Source organism: Schistocerca gregaria, chromosome X (genome assembly GCF_023897955.1).
Source record: "Schistocerca gregaria isolate iqSchGreg1 chromosome X, iqSchGreg1.2, whole genome shotgun sequence".
NCBI lineage: Eukaryota > Metazoa > Arthropoda > Insecta > Orthoptera > Acrididae > Schistocerca > Schistocerca gregaria.
This window is the reverse complement of record NC_064931.1, coordinates 519,679,343-519,694,704: the sequence shown is the minus strand read 5'-3', so window position 1 is coordinate 519,694,704 and position 15,362 is coordinate 519,679,343. Positions and strand designations below refer to the sequence as shown.

General features: G+C 38.9%; 1 protein-coding gene across 2 annotated transcripts in view; it reads left to right on the top strand.

Moving 5' to 3' along the window:
• Positions 1–6,805, top strand: part of LOC126299148 (protein arginine methyltransferase NDUFAF7, mitochondrial) — a 70,299-nt gene extending 63,494 nt beyond the window's left edge. For both annotated transcript variants that reach the window (XM_049990916.1, XM_049990917.1), the window contains 2 exons: positions 6,184–6,357; positions 6,449–6,805. In XM_049990916.1, the coding sequence (XP_049846873.1) occupies positions 6,184–6,357; positions 6,449–6,628 (354 nt within the window). In that variant the 3' untranslated portion in view covers positions 6,629–6,805. The remainder of the gene's footprint in view (positions 1–6,183; positions 6,358–6,448) is intronic.
• The last annotated feature ends 8,557 nt before the right edge of the window (positions 6,806–15,362 follow it).

Genomic DNA, 15,362 nt, shown 5'->3' with positions numbered 1-15,362 from the left:
CTCATAACCTTTGATATTGCTTGTTGCTTTGGAAAAATATCACCAGAAAGTGATCCAGATTTTTGAGCACCATCTGGAAGCTGGTGCTCAAAACCGAGAGGCACTGGGTGACTGGTTTTGCCTGTTTGGTGGCCGCCTCATGCGGTATTTGTTGTGTCCTTCTTGAGTCTGATACACTATATTTTGCAACTATTTGGAACTTCATTAAATGCCTTCTGGAAGGCAAGGAATGTGGCATCAACCTGGGTCTCATGGATTAAACGAGTGAATCAGGTATTGCAAAGTCATTGTTTCTGTGATCTGTATTGATTCCTCTGGAGGAGATTTTTGCTTTCCAGAAACACAATCATAGATCATGTTCGCTGGCCAGCTTGGCCGAGCGGTTCTAGGCGCCTCAGTCTGGAACCGCGCGACGCTCTGGTTGCAGGTTCGAATCCTGCCTCTGGCGTGGATGTGTGTGATGTCCATAGGTTAGTTAGGTTTAAGTAGTTCTAAGTTCTAGGGGACTGATGACCTCCAATGTTAAGTCCCATAGTGCTCAGAGCCATTTGAATGATTTTTTGAATAGATCATGTTCCTCAGTCGGACAGCAGATTGATGTCAAGTATATAGTCTTACAGTTTTGTACATCTGTTTGGTGACTCTTCTCAAAACTGAAATGAATTGCAATTTTTTCAATTGCATGGAAAGGTTTGTATCAAGCAAGGTGATTTGGTTGTAAGACACCAGACTTGCTTTTGGGAAGGTGGTAACTTAGTTTCCTGTTTGGCTGTATAGATTTAGGTTTCCTGCGGTTTCTTTAACTTAAATAGTGGAAATGCCTTGATGGCTTCTTTGAGAGGATGTAATCAATTTTCTTGCCCATTCCAAGCTTAACATAGTAAATTTAATTTTTCTGCTCCATGAAGGTAATTCCAAGCATAAGACGAATGCTGTTATCCCTCATGTTGTTACCTATGTGTGCCTCAGCCTGATTCAGGTAATGAGAGATTGTTTATAGCAGCAGCATATCATTAGCTTTGTAAAATTTTCTTGTAAAAAAATTATAGCACCTGCTTCGGGAATATTGCTTGTGAGCCGTCTACAACATCTTCCTCTTGTGAGCTCCCTGAATCTATAGTGTCTTCTGATGAAGATATCAAATACTTCCTCCATGTAATTCACTTGTAGAGATGGACTGTCCAGGTTCGTGCTCACAGTATTGCAAAAGAGGCAGAATAATTGATGGTATTGCTGTGAGTAGCTCAAAACCTACTGGGTATGTGTTGTCAACTAACATTGTTAAGGCCTCTAAAGGCTGGAGTGCTGTCAGCTGAAAACTGTAGTAAGGATAGTGATGTAGGTTTTACCTTAGCTGGCTCTGAAAGAGATTTCACGCCCATCGGTTCCAGTGAACATAGATGTTGCTGGACTGACAAGGTGTGGCATTACTTGAGGTGGATGACCTTGACCAGATAGTAGTACTGATGGAGACAGATGATTGTCTCTTAGTATGCAGCTTATTTCTATGGCAGATGTTGTTCTTACTGTGATATGGGTGGAAGCACAAGTATTGCTTCTCAACTATCAACTGTATCAAAGGGCTGAGTAGCATCCATTGTTGACACATGTGCTATGTTTCTGCTTATCAAAGTCAATTTGTATGAATTCAAGAAAAGAGTTAATGCTGCCTCAATTAATGACTTGTTCATGCATTTTATCATTTGCTGCATAAATGTCCTTACTGTCCTTTGTGCTTTTCATTTCAAGTGTGGGTAGACAAGTGAGTTGTCAGGCATTCAGTTCCATGTTACTGTCCATTGTGGTTTGCATTTAGAGTGTGGGTAAACATGTGAGTTATTGGGCATTCAATCCCATTTCAGTGATAGAAAACTTCAAAGTAGCTCATCATGAAATGTAGCCTCATCTGATTTTAGGGTATGTTAGACCTATCCTATTGTGAAGATTTTCTCTGTACAATGGCCTCTGTGGTGTGAAATATCATAATATGTATTATAAGTTGGAAGTTTGCCATGTTGTTCATAACTAGCAACATGGGCTGGCATAATTTCTGTGTATTTAGTTGTAGGACTCTTGGAGTGTTAACTAGGGAGAGAAGCTTTTTGACTGTGAGCCCAGGTTTTATTTCCATAACTGATAACAACATACTGCACACTCTCTTTCAGCACATGAGGGTCACATCATGATTGTTATTGCTCTATAACCTCAATGGTAAAGGTAGAGTACTCTTCCCAGGAGAGCTTATTGTAGTCTGTTGCCAGATGGATGATACCATCCTTTGTGAATGAGCTTTACTGCTGTCTGCAGTGTGGGCACTTGCTGTGCTTGGCTGTATAGGAAACTCACATATTGCACATTATTTGTCTGCGTCCAATGCACATTATTTGTCTCTGTCCATTTGGAAGCATATGACTTTCTGGGAATCATAGTTGTGACCCAGTTGCAATATTGGTTGACCAGTGCTTCTTTCTCAGTTTGAAAAAGAATTAATTTAGACATGACTCAAAGTTTTGGATGAAATGTAGTGGGTTATTGTGATTCACTAGCATTTTATTTGGCAAGACTGCTCCTGTACCATGTTGCGGAAGCATCTGTTGTTAGAATTAAATGCTTGCCTGCATATAGTGTTCAAGGATAGGTCCAAATTTGAGTTTTGACTTTTGTGAGTGGAGAGGTGTATCATATTCTGTAGGGCATAAAAGGCAGACTCATTTTCCTTCATTTATTTACAGAAAATAAGATTTGTTCTGCATTGAGTATGAATTTTTGACATTAGTGTTCATTGCTCTTCCTTCAGATTTTTACAAACAGGTAATTTGTAATTTTCTGTCCTTTTAACTTGTTTAGCCAATTTTGATATGTATATGCCCTATTCTTCATCATTGGCTTGGGAGAATTTAAAGATAAAATAAGGTAAAGTTCTGCATTCTGGCCCTACATGGGCCAATGTGGCCCAACCGACTGCTGTATGCTAATAGTGTCATTGGAAGTGGTATGGAGGGGCATGTAATCAGCAAACCACTCTCCTGATTGTTGTTGGGTTTCTTGATCTTGGAATCACTACTGATTGGTCAAGAAGCTTCTCAGTTGGCCTCACGAGGCTGAGTGCACCCTGTACCAGTCCTCCCACAAAGGAAAAATCTCTGGCAGTACCGGGAATCAGACATGGAACTCCCACATGACAGTCAGCTGCACTGACCACCCAGCTACGTAGGTGGCCTTCGGGAGAATTATACCTATTAAATTATATTTGAGACGGGGCTGTTCAACAGTGACAAATAATATAATTCTTCGGGCTTTCCCAGAGATCTAATGACATCTTGGGTTGTTGGGTGTTCTTCCAGATATCAGTGCTGTACTTGCATGAAACTTCCTGGCAGATTAAAACTGTGTGCCCGACTGAGACTCGAACTCGGGACATTTGCCTTTCGCGGGCAAGTGCTCTACCATCTGAGCTACCGAAGCATGACTCACGCCCTGTACTCACAGCTTTACTTCTGCCAGTATCTCGTCTCCTACCTTCCAAACTTTATAGAAGCTCTCCTGCGAAACTTGCAGAACTAGCACTCCTGAAAGAAAGGATATAGTGGAGACATGGCTTAGCACAGCCTGGGGGATGTTTCCAGAATGACACTTTCACTCTGCAGTGGAGTGTGCGCTGATATGAAACTTCCTGGCAGATTAAAACTGTGTGCCCGACCGAGACTCAAACTCGGGACATTTGCCTTTCACGGGCAAGTGCTCTACCATCTGAGCTACCGAAGCACAACTCACGCCCGGTACTTACAGCTTTACTTCTGCCAGTATCTCGTCTCCTACCTTCCAAACTTTACAGAAGCTCTCCTGTGAAACTCCTGCAATGGCTGACTTTGTCACCTGACATAATCAGGTGTGCCTCTCATGTTCTGTGCACCTGATATCCACTGCTCTTATTGTCTGGCCAATGTAGGACATGCCACATTGACAAGGTATGTTATAAATTTCTGGTTTCTGTAAACCCAGGTCATCTTTAACACTCCCCACCAGTCCCCAGATATTGCTGGGTGGACAGAAAACATACTTGATATTGTGTTCATGGAGGATCCTACTGATTCTGGCAGAAATAGAACCATCATATGCCAAATCACCCACGAGCACTGCAACAATCCAACAATTTGGCTTCACTGTCATCTTTCACCGTCCATACAATCCCAGTGACCACGTACAATTTTCATTTGTTTCCAAAACTTAAGAAAACACATTTGAGGACTTCACTTTGATAGTGATGAAGCAGTGCACGCAGAGGTGAGGTTGTACCTCCATCAACAAAGTCAAACACTCTACAGAGATGATATCGATAAATTGGTCTCTTGCTGGGGAAATTTGTTTGTTGGCAGGGTAATTATGTTGAGAAATAACTATGTAGACATAAAGAATAAAGATGTAGAATGTTAATAATGTTTATTTTGTTTAAAACGCTTTAAGAATTTTCACTTAAAAAATTTGTAGGCATTATTTTTTAGCACACCACCACATAAGTACTTTTTTATGAGTGTTGGACAGAGGGCCAGATGTGACTTTACTGAAGGAAGTATCCCGGCATATGCCTGAAATGCTTTAGGAAAACCACAGAAAACCTAAATAGTTAGAAATCTTATAATGTTTCTGTCAGCTCAGTGTTTAATTGAACACACATTATAAAATTATTTTGTAGTGGCTATTTCACACTGAACACCACTCATATACTAACATTTTCATGGCCTGCCCATGGATTTATTTATTTATGTATTTATTTGTCTCAGTACTGTATTATCTTTGACTATTTAAACGAATTCACAAGCCATATTAGCCATACAGTGAACTACTGTGCTTATGCAACAGCATAAGTACTTATTGAGTTACATGGCTGTCTTCCAGATCTCATTTTACTTTTATTAGTGATGATATCTATGTGCTGGAGGCTACTCATACTTATATACTTGTATTTATACTTATCCCATCTTTTGTGTTCAACTTTGGTGACCCTTTTTTCACACCCTACAATCACATGTGGACTATCTTAGTGACTGCACTATTTGTCTCTGACAGGAGGCTTCTTATAATTACCATGACAATCTACCATATAAACAGGTTATTTAAGCCACTGTAGCTTACCACATCCTCAGCTGTGCTCATTCAGATGTGGAAACTATGTTTTAGCTATGTACTTGTCAAGGGAACCATCCACCACTTAAGGAAACTGTGGAAAACCTGGATCTAAATACCCAGAGGATGATTTGAACACTGGTTCTCCTGAATGCAATTCCAGTTTATTGATCACAATTCTCCCTCGCTTGATTTCCTATTTCCATGTTGCAGATTTCCTATTTCCATGCTGCAGGGTTTTGAATCACTTTACTCTTTTATCTGTTTAATGTCTCTACACCTTTCTTTGTCACCTCAATATTTTTGGTGATAAAGCATTTGATTTTCAATGCTTGAAATCGATCTTTTGATGTTTATGTGGTTGTGTGCCCAACCTCACATCCTCTGGTTTTGGTTGTTTGTGTGTATGGTCTTTTCATCAGTTCATATATAAATAGTAGATTTAATTTTCTAACTGCGCTTAATTGCTTACAGTTATCCCTCCTCTTTTTTATTTTAATTGTAATTTCTTTTCAAAGCACAGTTTTGATAAAAAAATATTTTTCATTAATATTAAACAATGGAAAATCTAGGATGGAATGTAACAATATTATGACAAGGAAATTTGCTACTCACCATTTAGCAGAGATGCTCAGTCGCAGTTAGGCACAACAAAAAGACTGTCACAAATAAATAAAGCTTTCGGTCATTAAGGCCTTCGCCAAACACACACACACACACACACACACACACACACACACACACACACACACACACACACACACTGATGCACATGCACATGCACAATTGCAGCCTCAAGCAAGTGTGACAGAATGGTTTCAATTGCCTGAGACTTCAGGTGTGTGTGTGTGTATGTGTGTGTGTGTGTGTGTGTGTGTGTGTGTGTATTGTTGATGAAGGCCTTAATAGCCAGAAGCTTTATTTATTTGTGACAGTATTTTTGTTATGCATGTATGCAACTCAACATCTCCGCTATATGGTGAGTAGCAACTTTCCTTTTCATAATATTTTCATTAATTTTGTATGATATCCAATGTAATACATTTGCATTTTACATAGGCTTTTAAAAAGCAAAAGATCCATCACCCTTTGGTTGAGCCTGGTTTAGCAGACCTTACAGCAGACGTGGATTTCAAATATTTGAAAAAACGTGCTAAAACAAAATTAATCACATTTGGCCCAGTGACGCAGTCGTTCTTCTTAAAGAACATGGGAATTGATTTGAGACTAAAGGTAACCAGATTTTATACATCTTTTTTTAAAATTAGCTTTTGCTGTCTACTTTCCACAAGGAAAATTGATCACAATATTTTTTTTCTACTAGGTGCTGTTGTCACAGAGCGATTCTGAAAAAAGAAAAATTATTCTGGCAGCTTATCAAATGATGGTTGATGAAGACAACATGGGTCAGCGGTTTAAGTTCCTGTGTATGTTTCCTGCCGTGCTACAAGATCATCTGAATAAGTTTCCAGTCGCTGGGTTCTCAGGCACACTTTTTCGATGAACAGATTAACTACAAAAGTTGACTCTGTGTCAGTATACTGTTGCATAAGATTGTTAAAATGTGTTGTGATATTGCTGCAGGAGTTTTTTGGTCCTGTAATTATGGACATACTCAATAGTATTAGCTGTGATCAATCTATTTTTTAGTCTAAATTAAAGAGTATTTTTGTTCCTTTAATGTGATTTTGTACTTTTTTATTTTGATATAATTATTTGTTGCACTTTAGCACTGCATTGCACTGTGCATTGTCATCCATAAAAATGAAATCTGGTCTGAATGCACCCCTGCGCAGTACGCCCATGCAAAGTTATGACTCCTCACACTGTAACACCTGGCCCACCAAAATGATGAAGTTTGACAGTGTTCCTAGATGCTATGTGTGTTCCCCCCTCATACCATATAAGGGTATGTATAGAATCACTACCTGGACTGTATCTGCTCTCACTAGAGAAGAGCATGTGACCCTACTTCTTGTTCATTCAGTTCCTATGCTCATGGTACCATCACAAACAGTGCCATTGACGTGCAACTGTAAACAGAGCACAACACACTGTTCATTGGGCAGAAAGACGACCCCTTGCAGTGGCCATGCCACTGTGGAGCATGATATTGTGTCTTGCAATCCTTTTAAATGTGTTTGCAGTTACAGCCACTGTATTATGTGGGTCCGCCTTGTGAGTGGCACAATGTAGCGGTCGTCTCCTGTTGTAATTGACTGTGGTCAACCACCTCTTCTCCGGGCAGCAATGTGTGTGGTTTGGAATGCTCCCCATGAACCTGCAACAATGCTATGAGCAGTACCAAAGTCCTGGGCTACACCTGTCATACCTCATCTTTCTTCCAGTTTCCCAACAATTTTTCCCCTGCAAAGTAATCCAAGTGTAGTTTTTGGGCCATGATGTAATGAAGAACACCCTAAGTGCTCGATGATTGACACACGCTGTCTTTTCCTGTTTATTCAACTGCCTCATATTGCAGCGCCAGCCCTATTTAGCATTATAGTTATGCTGACCTCATGCCATATGATGTCCAGCTTTCTGTGCACGACTAGGAGACCTCTGGCAACATATTCCTGCGTGTTCATTCATTTGCACTGAGTTGTTAATATATTATGATACTTTATCTATCTCATCCTCAAGTTTTACAGAGCTGTGTAGTACTGACAACACGAGGACAAAATTAGAAGAATGCATAAGGCAAGTTCTCAAAACACTAAGCAATTTGTGGATTGAAAATAAATTAATGATAACAACACACAAAACATTTTATACATTACTAAAAGGAACATTACTAAAAGTGAGAAATGCCACAAAGAAAAAAAGCAGTGTATGGATACCTCAGTTTAGAGGTCAACAAAAACAGAAACCTTTATGCATATCCAGGAACAATTTGCCAGAGAGACATTAAAATCCTTAACAAAATAGGATCAGTTGGCCAAAGAAGTTTTCAGCTGTCTCTAAGTGCAATAACAACATACTACAAAGCAATCGTAATCACTATATTTGGCTATGGGGTGAGATTTATGGGATCATAGAAGCAGAAAGGTTAAGACAGCACCGGCTCTTCAGCTAGCACAGAGGGGTATACTCTTGTGACAGATGGCAAGAGGAGCATGCTCGTAGAGTTACAACCAGTGGACCTAATTGTAAGAGAGAGAGGAGCACAGTATTGGCTCAAAAATGATGAACAGATAAGGTGGAGAAGTTACTGAGCATAAGAGGCACATCAAAGGAGAAAATAGCGGCAATCATCAGAGAATGGGATGAAATGTGGGACAGGCAGAAACAGGGAGGAGGACCTACCAGTTTCTTCCTAACATAAAAGAAAGATAAAAAAGACTTACTTCTCACCACACACGGGAATGCTATGCTACCTATTGGAGTGTGATCCATATCACAACTATGCAACACAGACATCTGAGAATGTGGAGCAATCGGCACTGAAGAACACACAGTGTGGGAGTGGAGTGGGCCAATGGATATAATGTTACCAGGAAACTGTTAATACAGCAGTCCATAGCATAATAATGAACACTGCCATTTCTACCATTAGCCAAGACTAGGTGGCTGTCTAGGGTGGCAGCAAAGGACAGAAAAATTTAATTTCAAATCTAACAGTGAAAAAATTGAGCAAATGAGGAGAAAAAATAAAAATGAGAAAAAAATTAAAACACTGAATTGTTTGAAGAAGCATATGGAACAGTTACTTATTAAGTCTTTACTTACTTTGACGAAAGTGGATGCTGAAAAAGATTAGATTTATTTCTCAGTATGAAAATATTTCAATTAAAACAGAAAAGAAATAACACCAGGATCATCCAGATGACCTAGTTTGATGTTTCAGTATGTTTTCCATCAGTATAGCATAATTTCTAAATCCAAGTAAAAACTCATTCGCACCACAAATTAGTTCCACACCTTTATTAGTCCGTTTTCTTGTAGTTAAATAAGTAACCGATGCCTAATTTGGTTGCACTAGTATATTCAGTTGAGTTCTAGTTTAAAATGTTCAGCATATTCTTCCTATTTCAGTTATTTTGGGAAATTTCAAAAATTAAGGAAAAAATAAGTACAAAAAATTGCTGTCCTCAATCAGTTTTAAAGGAATTGAGGGCAAAATTGAGGACTTTATCCATGAAATGAGGATGTCTAGTCACTTTAGTTTAATGATTTGAAGCGTAATAGGAGATTTGCATTATTGTGCTGTTGTATGTTGTGGTAGTGGTGGAGGGGGGGAGGGGATACTGGAGAGACCGATGGTAGTAAGAAGAGGAGGTGCCATTTTTCAGTTCTCAAGTCAAACATCAGTGTGCCAGAGGCTAACAATCAAGATAAAATGAGAAAAACAAGTTTTAGTTCTGATACCAAGTACAGTAGTGTACTGCTATGTAATGTAGTGTAGTGTAGTGTTGTATGGTGGCTGAGGCTGTGCTGAGAGCTTTTTAGCTTAGGTGATTCTCCACCCAGTCCAGATAATGATAGTAATAGAAGACCCCCAAAATATTTGTGCAAAGATCAAAGAAAATGCTCATATGCATGCCTGAAAGAACAGAAACTTTTTGCAATCCACACTTGTACAAAATAATTTGGAATTAATTTACTAAATGTGAATCCGATGACATAAGCTAGTCAATATTGCCAGGTTTTACATTACTTTCTGTGGGTTTCACATAAGCCCTACCCACTCGATAATTTTTTTATTGGCCACAAAAAATTGTTTGACCACATAAAAGCATCTTTGACTGCTCAAGCAGTTAAGAAATTGGATTTAAATTATAAGTTTGGGGAAAAAACAGGACATTACATTCAACACTGTAAAGTTGCTCAAATTTACTTTCATTGCAATGAAAGCTTCGTTGAACACACCTAATAGTAGTGTTTTACTATTGTGTATGAATGATTGTTTCAAGTGATATCCCTCCATTGTGGAGTTCGCCTGCCTGAAGTGTGACTTTGCTGCTTCAGACAAAACACTGAAGTTGCAAGTGCTACAGAACATAGTCTTGCGGTGAGTGCTACCTGCCCTGTACATCATAAGGGTTGCCGAACTGAACCAGAAAGTGCGTGTCCCACCCTTTCTCCAGGGGTACAAGAGGCTGTAAACCAAATCTCATCTTTCTTGTGGTACAACTTGAAAGTGTCGCATTCTGAACTTCGAGATGTATGACAGAAATGAAGCCTTGAAACACAGGTGACCCTTGTGGCTGCTAAGCGACTGAGAAAACTTATTTCCAGGTCATTTTCATTTCACCCGATCACATCCAAGCTATCATTATCTCGAAAACCTAGTTACTAATTAGATCAGTGCCTTGATAGCTAACATCATACCAGCTATGCAGTATTGAAATAAATACCAACTGGCAATAGCCATTTCAGGTTTTTGAAAATGTGCGAACCTAGTTATGTGTGAACTTCCATTCCACAGGAAGGAAACATTTCCGAGACGAGACACTTACCATGAATATCCTTCATATTAGGACTGCATACAATTATAGTAGTTTCATCACTTATTCAGCCAGCAGCTTCATTTCATTTTGTTACAGTTTATTAGTAATGTTTGAAATTTGTTGATATGAATGTAATATTTGTTACTTTTATGTGGTATGCATTTTTCACAAGTAATAAAATCCCAAATATTCTGGCTCTTGGAAAGTCAATTTAATTTTACATTTTTCATCAAATGGGTATCGTACTGCATTTAAGTTTTCAAGGATGATGTCATTTTTAAGCTTTTCTTCATTCTGTACATGTTTGTATTTATTGTCCATTTAGGATACAAGAATTAATTCATTCAGAGTTGGCAAGAACAAACAACACAGATGCCTCTACATAAAACAATGTTGCCCTAGAATATATTTGTAAGTTGAAAATACACAGATGAGCAAAACTTAGGACAAAGTAACTTTCGCACATGTGTCACTGACAATTGACACAGCTCAATCGGCTTGCACCATACATAGAAAGAAGTTCCACAGAATAGTACAGAAGATAACTGAAAGAAATATGCAATGGGGCAAACAGAAGTTACACTCTTATTCAGATTCAATAGTTACACTGAAGTCACTGTGACTCATGATGGGCCCTGACCAGTACAGAAAGCGGGACACTGTTCTTAATAGGATGTGTGACCACCACAGACAGCAGTCCATCCAGTGCAACATTTTCCTATGCTGGCCACAAGACTGGTAAGGAGTTCTTGCAATAGGGCATTCTGCACCAGTGTGATTGACAACTGCTGGATGGTCGCAGCATGGTGCGTGAGGACATGTAGCAATTCATCTCCCCAGTGCACCCAACATGAGCTCGATGGGATTTAAGTCGTGGGAACAGGCACACTAGTCCAGCTGCCCAATATCATCTTGTTCCAAGAGCTCCTCAACCTCAGCAGTTTGATTTGATCATGCATTGTCATCCATAACAATGAAATTAGGGCCGAATTGAATCCACCCCTGAAAAGATGCATATGGAAAAGCAGTAGAGTGTAACAACAGCTTCGTTTGGTGAGGGTGGTGACTTCAAAGATTTGGACATTAATATGCCTATGAAACATTATGACTCCCCACACTGTAGCATCTGGACAACTAAAATGATTATGTTCAACATGGTCCCTGGAAGCATTATGTGCCAAGAGGTGGAACACCTAATGTACCCAGGAACATTGTCAAATGTGATTGCTTTAGTGGTCCAGGTGTTATGATGTGAGAAGTCATAATGTTGCATGAGGGTACTTGCCTCCAAATCTTTGAATATGGTACACACACTAGTCAACATTATTGCTACATTTTACTCCTTCCCCATGTGCATCTTTTCAGGCATGCATTCAGCTCTGATTTCATGCGAACAGGTGGAGGAGCTCTTTGAATGAGAGGATATTGGGGAACTGGACTGGTCTGCCTGTTCCCCCAACATAAATCCCATCGGTACATGTGGGATGTGTTCGGTAGATGTACTGAAACATATCCTCATGTACCAGTAACCATCCACAAGTTGTCAACTACACTGGCGTGGGAATGGAATACTGTATCACAAGCACTCCTTACCAACTATGTGGCCAGAGGGGGAAAATGTTATAGAGCATGCATTGCCATCTGTGGTGATCACATGCCAAATTAAGTACCATGTCATGGCGTTTGTGTATAGGGGACTATTATAGATCGTGGTGACATGAGTGTAATTATTGTCTTTGAATAAAGGTGTCATTTCTGTTCACCTCATTGCATATATCTTTCAGTTACCTTCTGTTCTATACTGTAGCATTCTTTCCATGTATGGCCCCTGGTTGATCAAGCTCTGTTCGTTGGCAGTGTCATATCATGCAAAAGTTACTTTTGTCCTTAAGTTTTGCACACCAGTGTAAGTTGATGGTTCATTTGCTAACTGTCATTGTTGCATTACTAATTACTGTATTACTAATTACTGTATCACGTGTGGGTACTGAAACAAAACATTGATATTGTACTGGACATAATGTTCATTTCTGAAATATTGATATTAGTGTGCCAATTTTTTTAGGTTCTTTTTTGAAACTAATGGAAAATATCAAATGTCCGCTCCAGTTGTTTCATCAAATGTTGAAAGATTTTCTAACTACAAGCACATGTTATCTGACAGCAGATATTCACTCACTTTTGAGAATGCCTACATGTGGACTGTCTTACATTTCAGTAGCTCTATCATGGTATGCAACAATTTTTGTACATCTTTAAAGAATGACATTTCTTAAACAAAATATGGTGTTTTTAAATTAATAATTCTTTTTGTTATTTCAGTTCCATCCTCCTGTAAAGTTTTTGTACCACTCTAGTTATTTTATATCCCACTTTACATATATTTTATATCAATTTTTTGTCATGTTATTGATACCCTTTCAAGGTATTTTAGGTCATTAAATTCTTGGCCCTGCAGTTACACGTCCTCTTTCATATCCGTAAACTAATGAATTCTTACTAGGGGCAACTGCCCTCAGTGAATTAATTTCGAATTATGTGAGTCATCAACAGTTTCTGTTCTTTCAGACATGCACGTAGGTATCACAAGCCTGTATAGGCACAACAGATTTTGTCTCAGTTCCTCATTGTCTTATTCTACCTGTTGTGGGTACCCAAGTAATGTTGTGACCATTACGTGGTGTATCAGTGGACTATGATATAATGCTGTCTACAGTGTGCCATATGGGGGTTTGGTTTGGTCTAGGGAGTGTGCACAGATTCTTGAAGTGATTAAGGTGACAACTCACAGTAAGTGGGAGATCCAGGCTCTTGTCCTCTGCCGGCACAAATCTTCATATGCTTTATTGGGTAGTAGAGCTATACCTAATACAGCTGATGTCAAGGAATTCACATTCAGAAAATTAATTTCAAACTAAAAAAATTGCCTCCACAGATGAGATGATCAAAATTCTCCGTTCATCTGCCTAAGCACTTACAACAAAATCCCAGAGTTTGTCACAGTCCTAAAAACCAGTGGAATTCATATAACAATAGGTACAGAAAGCTGACTAAAACTTGATGTCCATAGCAGTGGAATTTTTGGTGTAGACCTTAAGTCTATACCGAAAGGATAAGCTAATGGGAAACTGAGATGTGTGTTTGTCGCAGTAGCCAAAAAATTCAAATACACTGAGATAGAAATTGTAGTTGATGGAAGATTGGGCATGCTGTTCAATGGTGAGCATAAACTTGTCATTGGATCTTTCCATCGATCATCAGACTCACACAGAGATCTAACCCAAAAATTTAGTGAAAACTGTAGTTCATTAGTATGCATGTTCCCTAATCATACTTTCATAATTGGTGGATACTTTAATGATCCAACAATTGATAGGGATAAATACCCATGTGTTGGATATCTCCCCTTCATCGCAGAACATGGTTGTCAGAGGCTTGCTGACTCTGTAAAGTTCCTTTTACATGAGCGACTTTCTTATCTCAGTCGAGTATTTGTGGCAGTTAAGTCTACTGCAGCACTCCAGCTGTTTTATGTCTGACTGAGCTTCATCTGCCACGACTAATCTATTTGGTTACAAGTTAGCGCCAAATTAGTGTGTGGTGTGAGTGTAGTTTGCTGTGCAGTTTGGCACATGAACGGTGGAGGCGAGTGTATGAGGACCATCCTTTTTGAGAAAATGAGATCAAAAATAGCAACAGACTGTAAGAACAAGCAATGATGATAATATTTATTGCTGGACAAAATAAAATTCATAGTGGATGTTTTGGAGAAGGTCGTATGGTAAATTCTCCACACTTCTGAGATTTAAAAGAATAGGTAATGTGTAACCAAAACATTTCAGAATATCAACATATGTCTGTCTGATAAAATACATTTTTGCAAACATGTCAAACCAGTTTTCTTTCCAAGTGCCTAATAATATCGAAAATTATTTTTCTCGTTAAATAGAGGTGAATCTTTCACTGTTGAAACAGTTTTCATTAACAGATGTTTATCTATTTGTGCTCTAATTTATGCATAATATAGGCTTTTATTCTTTGTCCACATATTGTAAAATGTAAATACTTTTTTGCTTTGAGATTTTGGTCTCTGCTGTGGGAGAACACTAGAATGAAAACTGCCACACTCTTGTGCAACCTCTGTAATTTGTCGCAAGAAAAATGCAAACAACAAAATAAAGATTTGGAAGACAAAAGCACAAAATCCGTTATTATATTGGGTTGGTACATAAGTCCGTAGGGTTTTTCCCTAAGTTTTATAAACACAACAGATAAACATAACAGAGACTTTAGTCATCAATAATATATTCTCCTTCACGATTTACAAGTCTGCCAATGCTTGGGTAGGTTTCCAGTTCCCCGACTGTAGAAATCATGTGGTTTTGAGGCAGTGAACTTGCCAATCCATGTTCGAAGCGCATTTTCATCTGAAAAGGAAGTTCCTTGAAGGTTGTTCGACAGAGAAAGGAAAAGATGAAAATCTGAGGGCACAAGAACAGGTGAATAAGGTGAGTGTGGAATGACTTTACAATGCCTATCAGCATAAAAACAGGCATTATCTTGAAATAGCAGCAGTTCTCGCAGTATTCCTGGTCATTGTTCTTGGGTTGCTTTTTCAAGACGTCTCAGTCACTATTCAAGCAGTCCATAACATCTTCTATTGTGGATGTGCGCAGATCCTTGTACAGGAAGTTGCTGCTTCTCTCTCTCTCTCTCTCTCTCTCTCTCTCTCTCTCTCTCTCTGTGTGTGTGTGTGTGTGTGTGTGTGTTAGCATCAAGACACAATTT